The sequence below is a fragment of the Aquila chrysaetos genome, chromosome 12 (assembly GCF_900496995.4).
Source record: "Aquila chrysaetos chrysaetos chromosome 12, bAquChr1.4, whole genome shotgun sequence".
NCBI lineage: Eukaryota > Metazoa > Chordata > Aves > Accipitriformes > Accipitridae > Aquila > Aquila chrysaetos.
In genome coordinates, this window is record NC_044015.1 from 2484402 (window position 1) to 2505636 (window position 21235).

The following is a 21235-nucleotide window of genomic DNA, read 5'->3' on the forward strand; positions in this document are numbered from 1 at the left end:
CTCATGGAAAAAAAAATTAAAAAATATTTGTTTCCATTTCTCTATGATTGATGAGTTATGGTGTGTAGGAGGAACTTTTGAATAAAGAGTCTTTCTTACCCGGCTGGCTAATTATGAATTTGCTTTAACTGCCCAAGTGATTTCTGGAAATGGCAATTAAATTCCTTTACTTTATGAAACAGTTTAAGTATTCAGCACTGCGGACAGTAACTGTGACTGTACTGTATTTTCAGTTGATGTTTTAAAATTCAGTTCTGGAATCAGTATGTCCGTCCTGCCTGAGATTTGGATAGCTCAAAGTTGGCTCCAGTAGCTAAACAGAGATGCTTTTGACCACTACATCAGAACTGAAAAATCACTTACAGATTTCGTAAGAAATCCAGCTAAGCAGTTTAAATTGAAGGATCTTCTATATTGGAAGGAGGTATAAATAGGAGAAGGGAAGAAAAATCCACATGTACTTTTATAGTTTGTTTGAGAGAAGATGGAAAAAACATGTACTTAGGAAAGGTCTGTTTGTTTAAATTTTAGTAGTTAGCTATGGGTTATTTTTGAAGTATGTGAGCTAAGCTCTAATTCTTACAATATTCCATTATTTTTCTGACTAGAGAAAATACACATTTCTACACCTAACAAATATGAGTACCAATACATGCAGAAACCTGCCCAGATGACACACTTTGACATTGCTGTGAAAGCACACAATGATGCTCACCTGGCCTTGTCCTCTGGTCCACATGACATGGCAGAGATGACCGAGATTGTTATTGGTGGACATCAAAATACTAAAACGTGGATTTCCATAAGCAAAATGGGTGAGCCAGTGGCCAGCAGAGACACAGCTGGTATCCTCTCCTGGGATGAATTCCGCAGCTTCTGGATCAGCTGGAAAAACGGAATTATCCAGGTAGTGAGTTTATCTATGTAATGGTCTGGAAGTCTCTTGCTCTCTTAAATAGAGTTTGAGCACACATATGGCAGATTTTCATTAGGCTTGTTGTAGAAGGTGAAAGCTTTGTTCCTGTTGCTTTTTCTATATTAGGTCTTGAGCAGGCTGTTTTAATCAGAACATATCTGCTTGCCACATTATGTTCTCAGGACCTCAGTCTTTGATGTTTTTAGTGCTAAGTGTGCTGAAAGCCTTGGATGTCAAGCCTGTGGAATTCTTATTAAGCTTCCTTGGATTGTTTTGTGGGTGGGAAAGAGCAATGTACTGGTCCATCTACAATGTTCTCTGATGCACACATAAGTTACTAGATCCAAGGACACATGGCAGACTGACTTCATATATGTGGGTTCTTGGAACTGCATGGTTTTTTGTTCCTTTCAGGTTGGCCATGGTACTCGGGTGCTAAATGAGTCTATTATTGTGGAGTGGACAGTCCCCAAACAGCTTGAGGTGAAGTACATTGGCTTTTCCACAGGCTGGGGGTCAATGGGAGAGTTTAAAATTTGGAGAAAAGAAGAGACTGATGAAAATCACAATGAAGCATTTACTCTTGGAGTTCCCCACAACATAATTCCAGGATCAGAAAGAGCTACGGCTTCAATAATAGGTATCAATTATGAGGAGGTATCACTAGGCACCAGTTATCAAATATGAAGAGTTACTGCAGCTGTTACTTACTTCTGACCAGTATTTGAGTAATACACACCAGATAAGGTGGTTATAGGCAGTTACAAAGGCATATGCTGCTTAATTCTGGGACAAATAATTTTTTTCTTTCATCACTTGTTTGAACCCTGTTTGAGTTGACAGTGACTTAAAGTTGATACCATCTGAGGGCTTTGCAGAGGCACCGTCTGTTAGAATTCATGGTATTAATTTCATAATCATCATGATCACAAATTGTGCTGTTATAAACTAGTAGTCTAAATTGGGGAGTTACGGCTAATCAAACTCTGAAATGTGAAATTTCTTTATTCCAGCACGAGCTTGAAGGGCTAAGACTTAACATTTGAAGGACTTCCAACTTATGATACAGTTTATTTAAGCTGACTATGTGTAGCTAGTAGAAATTAGTGTAGTCAGATGGGTTTTAATCATAAGACATCAAAAGGAAGTAAAGCGTAATTCCTTAATACTGAACATATTGCTTCTTTTTCAAACAGGAGATGTGATGGGTCCTACATTGAACAACTTGGACAATCTTTTGCGATTACCATTTGGATGTGGGGAGCAGAACATGATCCATTTTGCTCCTAATGTTTTTGTCCTGAAATATCTGCAGAAAACCAAACAACTCAGTCATGAGGTGGAGAGTGAAGCTACTGATTACCTTGTTCAAGGTAACTCATTACACTTACAGTTTATAGAAGGAGAAAAGGCTTGTAAGTTGGAAGAAAGTTTTACTAGTGTCACATTGTCCTTCTAATCAAGAGTATCCCAAGCGATGAGGATTCATCATTTCTTGTAGGATAATCTCACAGATTAACAGATTTTGATGGCAAGAAGTTTTCCCTTGATATGTAGCCTGTTTCCCTTCAAGAACTCATAGTTTAGATGCTTACTGATTTATATTTTTTATCTTTTTTTTTTTCCTTAGGCAGCTTATTTCTATGTTTAAACATTTCAGAAAGTCAAGGAAAAATAAATTTAGTAAAAATCTGTATGTTTAGGTGTTTTGCCTTAATCATAAACTGTCTTTCCAGTCCTTTAGTCACTACATGGCTCTTCTGATCTTTCTCTTTTTTAACAGCATTTTCTTAGGAACAGTATACCCAAAATCAAAAGTTAGTATCCAAAGTAGTTAACTTAGAGCCATATAATGAAGGCTTTTATCTGTCCTTTCAGTGTCCTGTCCTATCTCACTAAACAGCTCAAAGCAATCTATCTTTTTATGTGCTGTTTTTCTCAGCATTTGTTTGGGAAGAGTCACATGCAAAATAGTTTTATAACTAAATACAATTCTCAGGACAAGTAAGAGTTCAGAGATCATTAAAAACAAGAATGACCCAAAGGGACAAAGCTGTCTTCTGTATGAGTCAGACAATAGTCATGTCATGAAATCAGAGGTGACAGGATTAGGTGGTTCTCCTCTGAAAATATAAATATAAAATGTAATATGTAATATATTTCTTGTATTCAGCAGCAAAAGCCCAGTGCTGCTTCCTTTGCCTGGCTACAGTCATTTCACTTGTAATTTTTTGTGCTTGCTGATAGCAGTAAGACAAAGAGAGTTTTTTAATAGTTTGGGTCAGTGTTTCCTTTGCAATATCATTTGCTTTTGTTTCTTTTTATGAATCTGCAAACCTTCCAGGTTTTTGGCTCCGAACTCTGCCTGCTAATTAACCCTTACAGAAGAAATCCTCAAGACTTTTAAACTTTTCTGTGTTTATTGGAGCCCTGCCAAGTATAAGGTTTAGATGGGAAAGTCTGTTTGCTCACTCTAGAAGGCTTTTGTAACTTACTAAGCCAGAAAACTTTTTCATCACTTAGTCATCCATCATAGAATGTGCTGATACCCAGCAATTCCCATATATTCCCTAATCTTTAGAAGTGGCCTGAGCTAAACTAGCCAGTAATTTTTCTACTTTCCCACAATGCAGTTCTACCAAAGCAGGTGAACAGGTGAAAACTGGAAAGGTGAACCTCTCCAGTGAGTCCAAGCATCTAGAGGAGTGTTTAGAAAAAAGAAGATTTCAGAAGAGCAAGCAAGACATAAAGTCTGTGCCACTATCAACCTAGCAAGCAAAGAAGAATAAATGTAAGAGCAATGAAGCATAAGTCAACTCAAAATGAACATTCAGATAAAAGAACAGACAATATAATAAGACTGATATAAAAATACGAGTACTTAATTTGTCCATCTAACGCACTGGAAATGAATACTTAGGAACCATTTGAGGAGGAAGTGCTCAGTAGTAAATTGTATCTGAGGCCTATGTAGAAGAAAAGCAATCTCATTTAATGTAACACCTATTGTTTGGAGGAAGAAAAAAAAATAATACTGTTACTTATGCTTTCTGCCATGTATATATCCCACAATCCCCAGAGACATTGTTTTTACAACAAGAGCATCATTAATCTCTAGGGCTTTGCACCTTCCATTTTTCAAACCATTCTATCTGCATTCCCTATGAGCATTGGAAGGCTATGGAGAAACAGGAAAAAGTGTAGGAGTCACAGGCAGCCCTTACTCAGGGATTGTGGAGCTACCTATATCTGGAGAGGTCAACAAAGAAAGCTCACCTCCAGAAATGAAAAAGTAATCCATTCCCATAAAAATAGCATGCAATGTGTAATAAAACATCTATTAACGTATCAGAGAATTAAGCAGGCACTAAATGTCTTTGACACAGTCTTCTTGCAGTTTTGATGTGTCTCCATATCAAATACCCATTCTGAAGGGTTTGATCCCAGTGGGCATTTCAGAGCTTTATCAAAGTGTGTATTCTGTATTCCTCAATATGGAGGCTTAGAGTGCTTTATTAGGATGAGCAGTTCATGGTTGTAAGACAAACAGGTTTGAGAAGCAAATTCTTTTCTTAATAGGAAGAGCAGTTTGACTATTTTCAATCTCAAAAGACATTCTGGTAGAGAGTTCTTATCTTCAGCATTCAACTTGTTGATAATTGTTGTCTAAAACAAGCCTTATAAGACAGCCCTGGTAGCTAGGAAGTGTTCGTATATGTTAAGATCACAGCTATTATTGTCATGTTACACTAAGTTGTCCCAAAGAACAGCTTTGGAGAAAGGTCTGAATCCAGTTGTATCATAGGAAAAAAATTTTCATCTGCATGGTACTTTCAGTAAAATGGAAGGAGAATGGCTGTATGCTTAAGTAAAAATCTTTCAATACTGCATCTTTTCAGAGAGGTATAAAACTTTTAACATTTCTGCTGGCCAAAATGCAGGAGTTACAGTCTTACAGATGTTAGCCTGAATGGTTTTCTGAATAAGCTACAGCATACGTACACGGAGCTGGCTCTATCACTCACAGCAAAATAAGAGGTTGCCTCGGGCAGCAGAATCCCTTACACTAGTGCCAGATGGTCTAAGTCTTCATTCACTTTACATACTTGTTTTTCTCTGTGTGAGGATTTTGGACTCCCTCAGTTCTTTTGTGACTTCCAGGCTACCAGCGCCAGCTGACCTACAAGAGACAAGATGGTTCATACAGCGCTTTTGGCGAGAGGGATTCCTCGGGGAGTATGTGGTGAGTTGCTATTTAAAACAGAGTTAGAAAATTCAGTGTTTGCTAAATGGGAAAAATACACAATTGGCAAGGAAAGAAGAGTAATTTTCCAGCTTCCATCATGGTATCGCACACAGTGGAGAATAGAAGTAATACTCAGTGACTATAGACTTACTGTTTCAATGCTGCTGAGTGTTCATACTATACTAGCATGCGTATTATAGATATTTCAAGACTCAGGGGCAGTTAAGGTAGTGACATCTACTAATATGTCCAGGCTTTAGGCACAGAAGCTGTAGTTAAGGATCATATTTTGTCTACTGGAATTGGAGTAGCAATGTATGGGGCGTTTAAGCACCTAATTGCTCTAGGGAATGGAGCTTTGCCTGAAGCATGTACTGAACAACTTGCTGTCTCTAGAAGCGGCAGAGGCATCTAACAGGGTAGGGGAAAAAAAAAAAAAACCAACACCAAAACCAACCTCAAAAACCCCAAAGGAGTCTTTCTCCCAAGTGCTTTATGTCCCCTCACAGATGAAATGGAATGGTATGGATTTATGCCCTGAGAATTGAAGTGCCGGACCTTACAGAGTCAAACAATATGAGAGCCAGAAATTATGAAACTGAGAAATCAGCTCATCTCAGTAACGTCCCCCTTAGGAAACCATGGCCTTTACAGTTGTACGTTACATCACATTAGCATGTTAGTTGACTATAATATCTCAGATGTAGTAGATTCTTGTCTTCATTCATTTGCTTGTGCTTCTCCATCTGCTCTGTATTTTGCTTTAAGCTGATTTTCTTCATGAACTCATCTGAGGGGAAGTACCACTTCTATGATGCTGCTGCCTCACTATTTCTAAGATAGTAAACTTTTATCTTAGATCTGGCATCTCCCAGTCCCTAGATGTAAAATATGGTGACACAGAATTACTTAACACTTGAAAAATCCCCTGCCAGGCAGCATGCTTTCTACCCTCCCATTCCTCAGAGGCTTGTAAAATGAATGATTCAATCTCCCAAAGCTGGCCAGAGTTCACACTTGTTGCTTGTCAGAGGTTTAGAATTCCAAAAACACTTCTATTGCTTTCTTAAGTCTTAATTCTGTATAAAGCCTAACACAGCCTCAGACTTTAGCAATGGGTCTGGATATCTTTTTCTTTTTTAGTTAACAGTAGCAAAATTGGAAAATTTAGTCCTCTCTTTTCTTTACAAATAATTCCATATTTATAAGGATACTGATTCTTAACTTAAAAGTTTTAATAATGTGGGTAGCAGATGAGCACCTATAAAAGGGAACTGAACTTCAGAGTGTGTCATAACTAAGACAACTATACCTCCCAGTTATACTTTTCAATTTAATCTGTTGACCCTTAATCCTGCTCTTATCCAGAAGTTTGGACAGTATTCAGGTGCTTTTATGTACTATTAATTTTTTTTAACAGTGTTTAGTGTTTCCCCAACAAGATTTTTAAAATTTCTGCTTTCTAGGAATGTTGTTTTCCCCGTACTGATACATTATTCTGAATTTGTTTTCTCAGTAAAGATGATAAATTCGTATTTACAGGCTAACAGCTTTTGTCCTCAAGTCCTTTGCACAGTCTCGTGGGTTTATTTTCATTGACCCGAAAGAACTAACAGCTGCCAAAGACTGGATCATCCAGCATCAGAAAGAAGATGGTTCTTTTCCTGCTATGGGCAGGATACTAAATAAGGACATTCAGGTAAAAACTATACAGACTCAAAGTCATGCAGTAGGTGCATTTTTAAAGTTATTATTGAAGCATGAAGTGATGCAGTTTCTTATGCCTAATATGAGTATTGCATTTGAAAGGCTAGAATAGTGTAGGAAGAACCAGCAGAATTTTGGTTAAAAAAAAGTCTATCAATGTATCTGTGTGCTGTACTGTTAGAATGGAAAGCAAGATGTCAGAGTCATGTCTTGGAGTATGAAGTTATGTGCATTGAGTCTGTTCTCAGGCTATTGCTAGGGAAGGAAGCTACAATGTTGGATCAGGTTCCTAAGTTTCGTACTCCTTATGTGCAAAGGAAAAGAAGTTCTGTGATGCCACAGCTTCTCTTATAGTTATAACATATTCTTTGTCTTGCTTCAAGAGTCTTTTTATCCAGCGTCCTTTTCTCTAGTTTTCATCCAGTGGTTTGCGTTTGTTGTCCTCCAGGGTGGAATCCATGGTAAGATCTCCCTGACAGCTTATGTGGTTGCATCTCTTCTGGAAACAGGTGTAACTTCTGAGGTAACAAAAACTTAGCTAAAATAGCTCTCATGTTCTACATATTCTAAAAATTCTCTCCATTTTTTTTTTTAAACTTGATTTTACTGCTGTTCACTTTCAAAGGTTCTGTGCTCACTAGAATGATAGCATCCAGGTAACAGAGGCTGTTGGAAAGCCTTGAGATTATTCTAAAGTTAAGGAATCTTGAAGTTATTCAAGGTGATCTCCCATCCTTCAAGCACCACCTCAAGGGTTATTCTACCAGAGCAAAACTCTTCCCTGCAACCCCATCCCCCAACCTCTCCCAAAAATAGCTGCAAAAAATGTTTTCTGCCTTGCAATTTCAAGGTGTGATTGCAGCCTATGCAGATACTGGTAGTTTGCCTATATATACTCAAAAAAACTTTAACTAGCTAGCTTAGTGCTAACAGCAGATTAACTAGGGCTGCATAGGCTTTGGGGATCCAGAAAACTTCTGCGGTCTGCCTTTTGCTACAGCGGCCAAAATGCTACTGCTATTAGATTACAGTATCTTTGGAGAGCTGCGCTCCTGTAATGTGCTGGATTGAGGACTCTGGAGAAAAATGTTTCTCTTCTTTGTAATGAGACAGAACAGGAACGCTACAGAAAAAAATAAAAGCTACATAGGAACGTGCAATTACGCTGGATAATTTTTGACGGAGGGGAAAAAAAAAATCGCTTCCAGTACAACTGGCGTTTTAAAGATTCTTTCTTAAAACTCATGGTAAAAACAGTGCTCCTCTGCTCTGTTGTATTTTTGCCTGCATGTAATTTCACAAGAATGGAGGTGATCAGGTAACATCACAGTTAAACGTTCCCACTAACTGACTGGGAAAATGTCCACTTGCAGATGTGCTGAACAAGTCATGAATACAATTCTTCACTTGCTCTTCAACAGCCAAGGGAAAGAGTGGTGGTGGGCAAGTAGGTCTGTACAGGTAGAACTGGAAAATTAAAACAGGAGGTGTAGTGGATATTGCAGCATGTCTTGGTGATCTGTACTCAGACAAAAGGATTGCCCATTCAGGCAGTCCATTTCAACCCAGTGAGTTTATGGAGACTTTGAAACAGTCAGTGCAAACAGCAGTAACTATTCAGAAATTCTGTGATAATCTCAGCACTTCTGATGGCATCCCTGTAGAGCTTGAAGAGTGAGACCATGCTGCTGCTGCAAGCAGATACCCCCTAACCCCCAGTTCTTGTTGGAGCGGAAGGCCTTCAACCTTATTAAAAATTAAAAAAAAAATAAAAAAAAAAATTAGAAAAATCCTCCAATGCTTGTAGAGTAACTTTCTGCCTCCCTGTCAGCGGTGTCCCCCCTCTGAGAAGTGATGTGATGTTCTCCCTGGGCTGCTGTGTGTCAAGACAGCCCTAGCATTTTTATTTGCTGGAAGTGCAGTTTATGTGGATCTAATAGTTTTCCTAGAGGAGATTTGCAAGTGTTACTAACGATCTTAGCTAGGAAATGAGGAAGGGGAAGGTTAGTGCCACAGGGAAATCAAAGGAAACCAAATTACATCAAGTCCAATTAAATTGTTTCTATAAATTATCAGAGCCACGTTCCTACATGGTGAGGTCATTGAGGGAGTTAATAAAACATGTTTGTTGGCTGCAGGGACCCCTGGGAACCTTGGCCTTTATTATCCTCTGGCGTCTGCTAGACGCTCCAGAGTGTCAGGAACACAATCAAACATACAGTAGAGAGCTCGCTTCTGCTCTGTTCATCTGCTGCCTTGCAGGGGCATGAAATTTCTTCAGCGTTAGGGGGGAATAAATGTGTCTCAGTGTTAGTCTAGATCATTCTTGCTGTGCTATTTGCTACTTTTTTTGAATTTGTGATGCATGGCTTTTCTTAGGGAAAGGAAACTGTTAGTGTCATTCTGCAGAGAGCAAAATGCATCTTTCCTAGCTGTTTTTTGTTTTTTTTTTAATGGACATAAAGCAATGAGAAATAAAGTGATTCTAATTTCTGAGATATAGAGGCTGGTAATCTCTCTGGGCTCTTTCCCCTAAATATAGGAAGAAAGAACAGCTGTTGACAAAGCAAAACACTTCTTAGAGTCCAACTTGTATTCAGCAGAAGACCCCTACACTACTGCCTTGATTGCATATGCCCTGACACTGCTACACAGTCCTTCCGCTGCTGTGACGCTGCGGAAAATGAACAGCATGGCTATTACACAAGGTACTGTGCTCCTGGGTCCAATCTGGCAAGTCCCTGAACTGGCAATCCTCTTATAGGAACAAGCAAATAGCCCTTGCAACTTGAATGATATATTTGAGTTACTAGAGAGGATAGAGCCTGTGAGATGAGGTCTTCCTCACAGTACAATTTGACTCTGTAAGGCAAGAAGAGTTTTCCTGATTCTCTGTAAAGAGGGCTGAGTACCTTAGTTTCACACATGCAGCTGATGCTGAAGGAAGGCAAGTGTACCAGAGGCTCTCCAGTGCCTTTCCTGTCAATATGACAGAGTTTGCCTTTTAATACGTCATATTCCCTGATGGTGTATTTTGATCCAAAATCCAAGAATTACCTAATTTGTCACATTGAGCATCTTTGTAATTGCAAAGGGAGCCTTTTGCCCAGGGGATGCTTGTCTAAAAGGAGGGACAGTGCAGTTCAGGGCGTGAATCTGTTCTTTGAGTCAATGCAAAAGTAGAATTTGATTCTTCCCATATACAGAGGCTTAGCTGCAGTCCTGCTGTAATAACATGACATATTCCACTGTCCTATTTTTCTAGATGGCTTTACACACTGGAGCTTGACGGGAACTCTTGTTACTGATGAAGATACCTTCATGGGATTTAATGATGGTCTTTCTCAGTCAGGTACTTGTACTGCAAAGACAGAGATAAAGGAATGGTCTGCAACAGCAGGCCACTGACTGTGTGTGTTCTAGTGAATTGCTTATATAATACAAAGTATTCTGAAAATGGCAGTCAGTCAGGGCAGGGTCTGGATGAAATGAGAGCTCATAAAAGGCAGGTAACATGCTGAAAGTGCTGGTTAAGAGCAAATGAGAGACAGAACTAGATGTGGTCAAGACAGGACTGTCTTTTCAGCCCCCGCTATCTCACTATTTTTCAGTCCAGTTTTTATAAAAGACAGTGAGTGATACAGAAGAGTGAAAGCCATATGGGATTCCATCAGGGAGGAATCACTTGAAATGGAAAACTGAGAGAAGTCAAATACATGTAATTTTAGAGCTGTTTAGCTTGTATTTTCAAATGGACCTAAGCTAGGGATTGTATATCCAGCTTTTATTGCCAGTCACTGGCATTTCAGCTGATTTCCTAGACTTTAACTATCAAAGCCACAACAACAGTGAATGATGTTATAATTTTCAAGTCACTTAAAGCCACTGATTCTTCTAATATAATGTAGGTGCGCAAATGTTCAGGAGGGATCTAACTGGATGTTGTAAGAAAATCTCTAGGACAGGAATACAGTATGGGCAGCAGCAAAGTAGAACTGGAGTGGGAGAGAAATTCCTTATGGGATACAATCAAGTAGAAAGGAGGTTATCTATTGTGTGAAGGAAAGAGCGTATGTTGGAAGCAGAGATGTCTTTGGAAGGTGATGCATCTTGGGTGCAGACTTCTTTTAACTTCACTTTTCGTGTGTTTACTTCTACAGGCTCTTAACTTTTTTTTTATTTTTCAGTTAATGAATATTCATAGAACTATCTCTAGACTTGCCCAGATTCTCACTTCTAGATGGTATTTTGATTTTTATTTTTTCGCCCCTCTTTTTCAGTTGTTTCTGCAGAAGTGGAAATGACATCTTATGCCCTTTTGACGTACACACTCCTAGGAGATGTGGCCTCTGCGCTCCCAGTAGTAAAATGGCTTTCACAGCAAAGGAACGCACTTGGAGGATTCTCATCTACTCAGGTGGGCTGCCTCCGAAGAAGGTAGCTTCAATGCATGCATAATCAATTGTAGAAATCAATTGATTCAGGAATGGTTAACACAGAGTTTCTGTCTAGAGTCCAGACAAAAACTGTCTGTGTCCTGGTAAGAAGAAAATCTTTCCCATGCTCTTTACTGCTTTCTTCTCGGACTGATAATTTGGAAGGAACCTAGACTTTATCTTTACAGATGCCTTTGACAGCAAAAGTGAACAAAACCTAGTGTTTCTTTTGCTATCTGAATTAATAAGGAAGATTCTGCTACCAGAAGCTGATGACTGTACAGCATGGTGCTTGTTTGTAAGTTTAATGTGCTCCTGTATTCCTCACTATTCTAATCTCTACCTGTTCTGATCCGTAGGACACATGTGTAGCCCTGCAGGCTCTGGCTGAATATGCTATCCTTTCTTATGTTGGAGGAGTCAACCTTACCATTTCCTTGGCTTCTACTAATCTAGACTACCAGGAGACATTTGAGCTTAACAAGATGAATAAAAAAGTCCTCCAGACTGCAGTGGTAGGTGGCTTTGTGTTTATGTAGCCAATTTTTTAAAGTGATCCATGTGAGCTGTCTTCTGAATGACAACTCAGGTAAGTTCAGTAGTGGTAAAAGCACAAGTTAAACACTGAGATCTTGGGACTTTCTGGGGTTTTATGGCTGGGTTCTGATGTGAAGGAGACAGCACTCAAAGTTAAAGGCATTTTTACCATAACTAATGCCTGATGCTTATTTTGTGCTGCTGCTTGGTTCTACCATTGTTAAATGCAGGTGGCTGAAAAGAGTGAGCCCTACTAACTTCACTTCTGCAGTCTCCTCTATAACCGGAAAGATATTTTGTACAGAATAAAGCTAAAATTGATATTTGTTTCCATTCTGAGTGCCATGTCTTGTGTCTTAACTGTGGATTCTCTCCAGATCCCCAGTATTCCAACGGGGCTGTTTGTGAGTGCCAAAGGTGAAGGCTGCTGTCTGATGCAGGTAAAGTTGCTATAGGGCTGGAGAAAGTTTGTGAGCAGATGATCTCTAAACTCACAGTCTGTTTGCTACTTTTTTTAATCCCAGTTTGCTATGAGGAAGGAGTTACACTTTGAATTTCTCTCAAAGTAGTTGCATAACGTGGTGTTGCTTTAATTCATAGAAGTAAATGTGATTGTACTAGGGTGAATCTGCTCTGGTACAGCTTTACCTATATATAACTGTGTCGTAAAGCCTCTATTGCCTCTGTGCCCGCCATTACCTCTCTCTGAAGAGATCTGGTGTTTATGCTTGTCTTTAGGGAACATTTATAGATGCTATGAAACGTTGGGGTCTAATAAACTGCCCTGATTTGTTTTGGTTTTCCCCACTTTCTGCTGCAGATTGATGTCACTTACAATGTACCTGATCCTATTGCCAAACCAGCTTTCCAGCTCCTGGTTAACCTGAAGGAGCCAAAGTCAGAGCAGCATCTTCAAGCTCCAAATCTCCTGCGGTCTGTCTCTCCAGATGAGAATCGCTCTGAAGCCTTGCACAGAGAGAGGGCACTGGTGGATGATGATGACCCAGCTTCAGATCAGGACCATCGGGAATACAAAGTCATACTGGAGACATGCACTAGGTAGGAAATGCCAGTCTGCATCATGTCCTGCCTGTTTCTCAAAGACCGTCTAGTTTGCTGATCAGCACATCTATACTGATACATTCATTGATACAGGAAAAATATCAAATTCTTTCTGCACTGTCCGTATCTCAAACAGCGTAAGATAGAACACCTCACATGCAGATTCCAGAATTTTAACCATAATTGTGGGTTGTAGGACAGTTATTGCATGGACATCCACAGCATTGTCTGCTGGCATTAATAAGTTTAGTACTAAATATATGTCAAAGGTAGAGAAACAAGAACAAAATTTACTAAGAGGGCAACACCTTGGGTTTTTATCATTAAGTTTCATTATTGCCCCTCCAAACCCTGAAGAAGACAAATTGAACATCCTTTGCTTGTATCAGGAGGAAAATAAAAAGTTCTGGATTATTTTCTAGGTCTTCAGTAACAGGCTTTCCTTAAAGCCTAAAAGAGCTAGGTAATTTCAACTGGTTGACTAATATCTTAAACGTGTCAATAGTTCTATAAATATTATTGACTTGACTTTAATGTTTGAGTTGCTTATTCTTCAGTTCTGGATACCAAAAACCTAACAGAAGATGCTTGTTGCCATGGTATGAATTTGGAATCTATGGTAAAGGCACAATATATGCAGTTATTTGTTAATAAGCTCTCTAAAGCTCATTGCTTATCTCCTTGTTCCATATAAAGAAATTTAAAATAATTTTTAAAGATGGCATGATACTAAAGTCCCAGAAGTTTCATTCCTAGCTCTCAAAGCACTTTGCAAAGTCATTAGCAGTTCCGTCTCATTCTATAGATTGGGAAACTCAAGATATTAGGAGAAAACAACTTGCCTATAGACAAACAGCAGCAAGAATAGTTTCTGACCTGTATTCAATTCACTTGCATGTTTTGCTTAAACATGTTAGTACTGCTGTAGTTATCAGGAATTGCTGATCTCTTTACAAAATGTTTTGATTTTTAAGGAGGTTGTTGGAAAGTTGGCCCAAAAGAGGGAAAGCTACAACCACAATAAATGAGGGCTTACAGCATCCTACTATATACCAGAAGAAGCCATTCCCAAGAAATTCATAACTAACCTGCATATTTGTGACCAGGAGCATGGCAGGTGGTGGGGCTACAGCTTCACTGAACTCAAACAGCAGAAGTCAAGTGAATGGCTCAGATGCAATTCATGGAAATGGAAAACTTTCGCTCCCCCATCAGGTTCTGTCTCCTTCCTTCCTGCAGAGGCAAAACCATACAGTGACTACAGTCCTGAAAACAGTCGCAGTGACTCCAGGCAAAGATGAGATCTTGTTATCTGTCAACACACTTGCCCCTTGCTCGCATGGCCATGTTGCTGGCAGATGCATTGCCTCTGATTGCCACAAGCCTGTGAAATCCTGGGCCAGGCATTGTTTGGACTAGTTGAATTCTTCCTCCCTCCAGTAACAACAGCCAGTGACGAGCAACTCAAACTCATCATCCAAAAGTTTGCTAGGGTTGGTCTGGCTGTATATAACACAATATCCCTTTCTCAACCTCTTCTCCCCCTCCCTAAGCACTGCAGCTTGTATTGGGGAGGTAGGCTTGTAAAGTCTTGTCAGTCCCTTGAAGATGCCTGTAACTAAGGAGGCTGCCCTGCATCAACACAACCTTTCTGTTTTTATTTCTGAAACTTCTGCCCTGGGAATTGCTGGAACAAAGACAGAAATTTGAGAGGAAGCTCAGTCCACAGAGATTGATTGCTTGGAAAGAAAACAAAAGCTTTCCTCCCCTTCTTCCTATAATGGTGCTCCTTTAACTCCTTCATCATCTTATTTAGGCGATGCGAATAGAGGAGTGCATCTAAGGATGACAATTGAAATATTTTGAGCTGGGGGTGTTCTTCAGAATGTAATTAAGTGTTGTCATGCTCAGTGAAGTCCTTGGGGCGCTTTCGAGGAGTTAGGGAGAACACAGTATGGGAAATAGAGGGCTATGATATATAACAGAGGATGGGAAAAATGCAGGTAAAGGGATACCATAGGATTTTTTAGGGAGTATGGTGCATGGAATTAGATTGGGATTAACAAGGCTTAACGTCTCTGGGAGACTGTCAGCCCTGAACTGTCTTATGCAGAGCCAACTGGATCTGTCTGCAGACCATCTCACGCTACTGTGGGCGTATGAGCTGGGCTGTGGCATTACATCCAGGTTGGCTCTGTGCAGTGTTTCAGCAAACTCACACACCCACCCCAGCTGTGGAGGTCTCCATAGAGAGGCCTCCAAGTAGCCCTGCAGGAGCCAGTTCAGATCTGGCAAATTTTGTCCTGGAAGCTGTGTACTGTGTTTTCTCGGTGCTGGGCATGAGCTAGTAAGCCCTCCTGGGTCCAAGCTCATTGTCTTTGTGGTGCAACTGAACAGCAAGCAGGTAAGCTGCCAAGGAGGGATAGTTTAGAGCTGACTATATGTGGATGCAGAGAAAAGGAGCATTGTTTTGGAATTAGCAAGAGCTTCTTTGTTATGATGTCGACTCTTCTGCCATGCTGCAAGAAATTGAAATCTTTTGCAGTGGCCCAAATAAACTTTCTCTCCACCCCTTCCTGTGTTTTGTTTTTGGTTTTGAGTTTGTTTTGTGCACGTTTCAGCAGTAACAACTCTGAATTTCAGTGGTTTTTTTGAGTCTCCATTGATATTATAGAGGATGATATAGGCAGTGAATTCTTTAACACTAGTAGCTAGAGAGTGAGTTTGCCGAGTCATTAGCAAAGATACTTTTCTCAGTGTCAATTAGATGCTGCAGGGAAATGGCCATTTATGAAACTCCAGGGTTGAATGACTTTGCCTGGTATTGGGAAGTAACATTCTTCTTACACCACAATCCATTTACAGCCCTCCACTTAGGAAAGAACAGAAGTTTCTTCTACTCCAAGGGGTTATTTCCTTTTACCAAGTGCATTTTCTCAGTGATTAATTGAAAAATAAAGCAAGCAGCCCCACAGGAGACTACATCCTTCCTTCTGCTTTTCTACCTCCATTTGCCTGGACATCTTCTACATCTCTGCCCTCTGTGAGTTGTGCTTATTTTTTGTTGAATAAAAGCAGAAAAAAGGATTTTGTAAAACCAAGTAGGCTGTGGCTTTCAACAAGTCCTTCAAAGAAGAGTAGATCCTTTTAATATTTTTTCCTCTGAAGTTTGTTTCAGTTGTTCTCCATCATGAGTTGTCCATGTACCAGTTGTTATCTTGGATCCTGAGTTTGTTTTCATTCTTTCTTTTTGTTCTCATGGGAAGATGGCTGCACTCTGGATCTTCTAACATGGCTGTCTTGGAAGTGCCATTGTTCTCAGGGTTTCGTGCAGATATTGAGAGCCTAGAGCAGGTAAGATGTTGTAATGAGAGTGCAAGGCATGATCTTGGGCCTGGACCTGGCTCTCTAATTGGCAGGGATTCCCTTTGGGGAGCAAATGCCATTGAATGTTAGAGCACTGTCTGAAAAGATGCAATTAAAATTGGGGAGGCAGGAGATTTCACTTGTCAAAAAATATTTCTCAGAAATGAGTAAACAGATGTTCTGAGCAAGATTAACAAATTTACTGAACATGGCCAAGTGAAGGTTTATTACTGAGCACAGTGCACAGTAATTAAATGAGACCCATTTGGAAATGCTGAAGTGAAAATGTGCTCTAACAGGAGCTGTTTATGGCTTCTTAGTGGGCTGTGTTATCTCCAACATCTGGATTCCATTTCTTTGGAGGCTCTGTGTCTTGGAATTTTTTGCCTTTTTTTTTTTTTTTTTTTCTTTTCTTTTCTTCTGGGAGAACATCATGTTTATTGCAAGCCAAACTAAGGTGGACAGAATGTGCCTCTTACCCAGCCAGCCCTCTAGGGGAGATGAACTGTAATCTTTAGCTTTGCTTTACATTTTGTGGAAGCATTACAGTGTATTCATGTGGGGGTTTTATGCTGCAAATAGTTTTTAAGGACTCTTTAACTAAAGAGGTGTAAAATCTTTGCATCCTTGAGAAGTAGTAAAGAGCTAAAACCTATTTTGCTTCCAAAAGATCTCTTCCATTAATAACTTTATCTTCATTATACTGGGAGGGGGAGGGATTTGGGGAAAGAATTTTAAAGTAGAATTGTAGTGAAGACCAGGCAACTTAATTTGACATCCTAATTGAAGGAGAAGTGCACATTGCTTTGTCTTCTCTAGGATTTCAATTCATTTGGCTAATTTATAATATAAACACCATTGCATTTCCTTGGAGAAAATGAGACCGATATGTTCCTCTTCAGGGGCTTACAGTCCATGTCAAAAGTTGCTGTCAGATAGTCTCCTGGGCTGTCACTGAAGCCAGAGAAACTTGTGTATTAGTCCTTGAGAAGAGAATTGCATCCTTTCAGTATTAGGGAGCTGTGCTGGAATACTTTTGTACAGAGATGTGTGTTGATCAGATACGAAATTATTCCTGTAAAGAGAAATATCAAAGTTATTTTATATCTGTTCACAGCTGCATGTTGAGAAATCTGTTTTCAAATGCATGCATGTAAAATGTATCTAATTTTTATTTGCCTGTTGACCTTTGAGTCTGATATTCTCTCTCACATGCAACAAATGGTGCAACAAACTGAATATGGCTATTGAGATGAGGCAAGACCACCAGTAGGAGGTCACCAGTATCCCTGTGGTAAGAGAAAGGAGGAAAATTAGGTGAGGGGGCCTGTAGTGGGTTTGGTTACTATTTTATTGCCTCCTGCTGAAGGTGCTAGAGTGACAGTCGTTTGTACTGCTTTCAAATAAGTTCTCTTTCATGGTAATTTATGTAAATAATGGTAGAAAAAACATGGATGGAAACCTGGCTTAGGACCAGAGAACTCAAAATGGGACAGGAGGAGAACAACAGGATATCTTTATGGTGTTAAACCCACAGAATGTTTTATCAGCAGAGGGAAAGAGTTGAAACAAAGAGTGCAAAGGGGATTTCATTACAGAAGAACAGAAAAAATTTTAGGTTAAGTAACAAATCCCTGTACGCCTTATTTTTCTTGAAACAGGCTAAGAAGAAATTACAGAAATAGGAGCTCCCATTTTCCAGGCTGTAGCGAGTGAATATCTCCTTTACTGGTTTCAGCAGGGGACAGAGTTAAGAGTTTCTAGGCTGAGAGTCCTGAGAAGGTCCCATATGCTCATGTTTTACAAGGGACTCCATAGGTTCTGTCATTTCAGTCCCTGAACGTTTTTTCCTTTTTACCAAGGCAGCTGAGCTCTGGTGTGAGACTTATTTACATGGCTGGGCCATGCAGGTGTCCCAGACAAAGACTTGTAAACCAAACATGCTTATTTTGTATTTAGTTACTACTAAAAGGCTGCTATATGCAGCAGTCTGCTCCTGTGCTGTGTCTGATGGTTTACACTAACCTGAGTTCAGGGCATGTTGTACATGTTCTAAGTAGCGGAAACTGAAGATAATAGTGAATATAGATTAACGTTAGGATATACTCTCTGCAAGGAAACTCTGATTCTGCTTCCCCAATGAGCCAGCTGTATAATGTTTCAAAACACTTTTGTTTGAGGTATCTCTTGTTCTTTCTTGTCTGCTAGAGTGTTGCCATAATCCTTGTGCTCTGCGACACCAGCTTGCCTCTGATGTTTGGTTTCTCACGGTTTCAGAGATTCTTGTGTCACATTCAGTGCCATCTTGCTGGTGCCTCAGCACTGCTAGTTCCTTGACCAGGTGCTGGTCAGCACTCCTAAATCAGAAACAAACACTGGGCATATTGAAACTGGAGCAGAGAAAGAGAGAGACTTACCCACACTGCTTGTGTGTCAGATGCATCAACGTCTGGGAAGCTTCATGCGTCAGCTTCCTACCCTTCCTCCGTTCTGTCATCTCCCCAAGCGTGGTCTGGATGGAAGCAGTCAGAGGGTAAAAGCAAGCTGCCCTGCTACTGCACAAGAGTTATTTTCTCAAAGCTGAATTGAATGAGCTCTCCACCATGTTAGGCTTTCTTTAGCACTAAGCAGATCTGTTGGTTGTGTTTTCCCTTGTGGTATCTTGTTGCCTGTCTGAATCTCATGTTCCTGTCTCTATGGGTAGAGAAGCAACAGAGTCCCAGCATAGCCCCTTCTGTTAGGGTCTCTGGGCATAGAATAGCAGGTGGTTTCTTCTCCTTTCTCCCTGTCTTAAGGGGGAAAGGAGCTGATTCTGTTTCTTAACTGGTAAGGCTGAGTTCCTGCAGCACAGAGCTGATCTAAGTCCTTACAAATCTCAGAAGGATGTCAGGTACTTCATGCAGTGCATACTTCTTCAGTGCTTATAAGATACAAAAAAGCTGGTTCAAAACCCGCTGTTTTGAAAGTTCTTTGGGTGAAAGACAATGTAGTTGGTGCCTTGATTTGGAGAGAGGATTCTGCGCTTGCGATTCAGTACTGGGCCGTCTATTTCCATAATCAGAACAGAATTACTTCCTTTGGGCAGTAGGAGATTTTGCTAAATTGGGAAGGATATTGCATCTTCAAGGGGGAATGTTCCCCTTGAAGAGCTGAATTCCATCTTTGTTATTGCAGAAACACTTTGCATCTGTAAAAATGAAATGTAGGGACAAAGCTCAAGCATATATATAGGTAGGCAGTGAAGATGCAGATCCAACCCCTATGATTTATTCATGGCTATCAAATTTGTATCCAAATCATGCTGACCAAAATGAAATTCTTCAGTACTCAGTACTAGTTTTGTTATGTATTTTGGACACCAACTTCAGCAGAGGCAAGTCCTGTCATTCCCACTGCTGCATTTTCTTGTTACCCTAGCCATTTCCCTCTCCTCCTGGTGAGGAGGGGCAGGGCTGTAAATCAGATTTCCTTGTTTGTTGTTTGCCCTCACAAGGGAGCAGTGTGCGCAGAGCGGACCCACGTGCAGCTCCGGGGCAGTGATGGTTAATGAATGCTCTGTTGCACGTTGAGGGCAGCCCCCCTGGCTGTACAGCCACAAATCCTTCTAATAATGCTGGGTGTCGACAAGGTCAGGAGGTCACCACAGGCTGGTATATATCAAGCTTCACCAGAAAAATGCAACTTTAGCTGAGCTGAGCATTTCCCGGTGGCGCCAGCCTCTCCAAGCCCTCATAAAAGGACTGTCTGCAGCCATCTACTGCTGAGTAATAACAGCCACCATCAGGCCCCTAAAATTATAAGGACAAATTAAATTGGCCCTTTCCATATTGTGTGGGACTTAAACACATGTTCCTTTGCTTGTTACAGTAATAGCAGGAAGCTGTGTGCAGGGTTTTACAACTAGAAGCACTATACTGAAGAAATTCACAGTTAAAGCTGTTGGTAGCAGGTTTGGGCAAATTTCAGTAGAAATGCTTTTTGCTTCATGTCATTCTTTCTAATACATAACAATAATAATGCTTTATTCTCCTTTCCACAGAGTTTTCATTCTACGATCTCAAAATAACTTAGGAACATTTACTTAAAAAAAAAAAAAAGCCAAAGAAATATCATCCCTATGTCACAAATGGGATTGTCTGACAGAGAAGTTAAAATAATAGGACAGTTTGGAGGACGGAATTAAAGTTATCTGCTCTGGCCCTTACTCGACTCCCCAAACTGGGATTAAAATGCAAGAGTCCTTTTCCACAGACCATCATCCTTCCTAGATTCTGGATTATATGTTTTTCACATGATAGATGTGTTCTGAATACAATTTATCAAAACAGTAATGATTGATCAACTTATCAAGTACATACAGCATGATGGTCATCATAATATTGAGATGTTAGTATTCCAAATACAGAAAATCCTAGGACTAACTCTTTTGGAAATTTTATTTTTAAAATGTTGCAGAATTATATCAGATGACAGCATTTGTATTTTGGGGGTGATTCATTAACATTCTGTACCAGGGAGATAGTTACTGGATTCTTTGAGGCGGTGCAGTAATTTGTAAATGAGGGCTCTTGCACTTTCCTCTGAAGACTGTGATCATGATATACGTACAGACCCGCACTCAGCATGAGGAGATGAGCTAGGGCACTTTTACAAATGTCTGGGGTAGATTAGGGGCAGTAGCATCCCAGACGTGGGAAGTACTCCTGGACAGTATTCTGATATTCCTTAGGTATGCAGATTGTCCCAATAAATAAAAAGCATAAGAAGAGGTAGTTTGTGGGCCTGACTGGTTCAATGCAAATGACAAATCCCTGGGACTCAGAGGGAGAGAAGATGAGTAGCAGAAGCCTGGCCTGACCCCATTCGTCAAAAGGAAGGATGCCTAGGGCTCTTTCAAATGGCTGCTCTTTTCAAATGTAAGGATTAATTCTCCTGGCAGAAGAATGTTTTGGATTTTTCAGCTGG

General features: G+C 40.1%; 1 protein-coding gene across 4 annotated transcripts in view; it reads left to right on the plus strand.

The window, feature by feature from the left end:
* The window catches only part of CPAMD8 (C3 and PZP like alpha-2-macroglobulin domain containing 8), a 65395-nt gene that overhangs the window by 31470 nt on the left and 12690 nt on the right, over nucleotides 1–21235 (plus strand). For all 4 annotated transcript variants that reach the window (XM_041127886.1, XM_030032349.2, XM_030032352.2 and 1 more), the window contains 13 exons: nucleotides 609–907; nucleotides 1331–1556; nucleotides 2113–2289; nucleotides 5078–5159; nucleotides 6705–6861; nucleotides 7318–7392; nucleotides 9412–9577; nucleotides 10135–10221; nucleotides 11150–11286; nucleotides 11665–11820; nucleotides 12220–12282; nucleotides 12663–12901; nucleotides 16171–16258. In XM_041127886.1, the coding sequence (XP_040983820.1) occupies nucleotides 609–907; nucleotides 1331–1556; nucleotides 2113–2289; nucleotides 5078–5159; nucleotides 6705–6861; nucleotides 7318–7392; nucleotides 9412–9577; nucleotides 10135–10221; nucleotides 11150–11286; nucleotides 11665–11820; nucleotides 12220–12282; nucleotides 12663–12901; nucleotides 16171–16258 (1952 nt within the window). The remainder of the gene's footprint in view (nucleotides 1–608; nucleotides 908–1330; nucleotides 1557–2112; nucleotides 2290–5077; nucleotides 5160–6704; nucleotides 6862–7317; nucleotides 7393–9411; nucleotides 9578–10134; nucleotides 10222–11149; nucleotides 11287–11664; nucleotides 11821–12219; nucleotides 12283–12662; nucleotides 12902–16170; nucleotides 16259–21235) is intronic.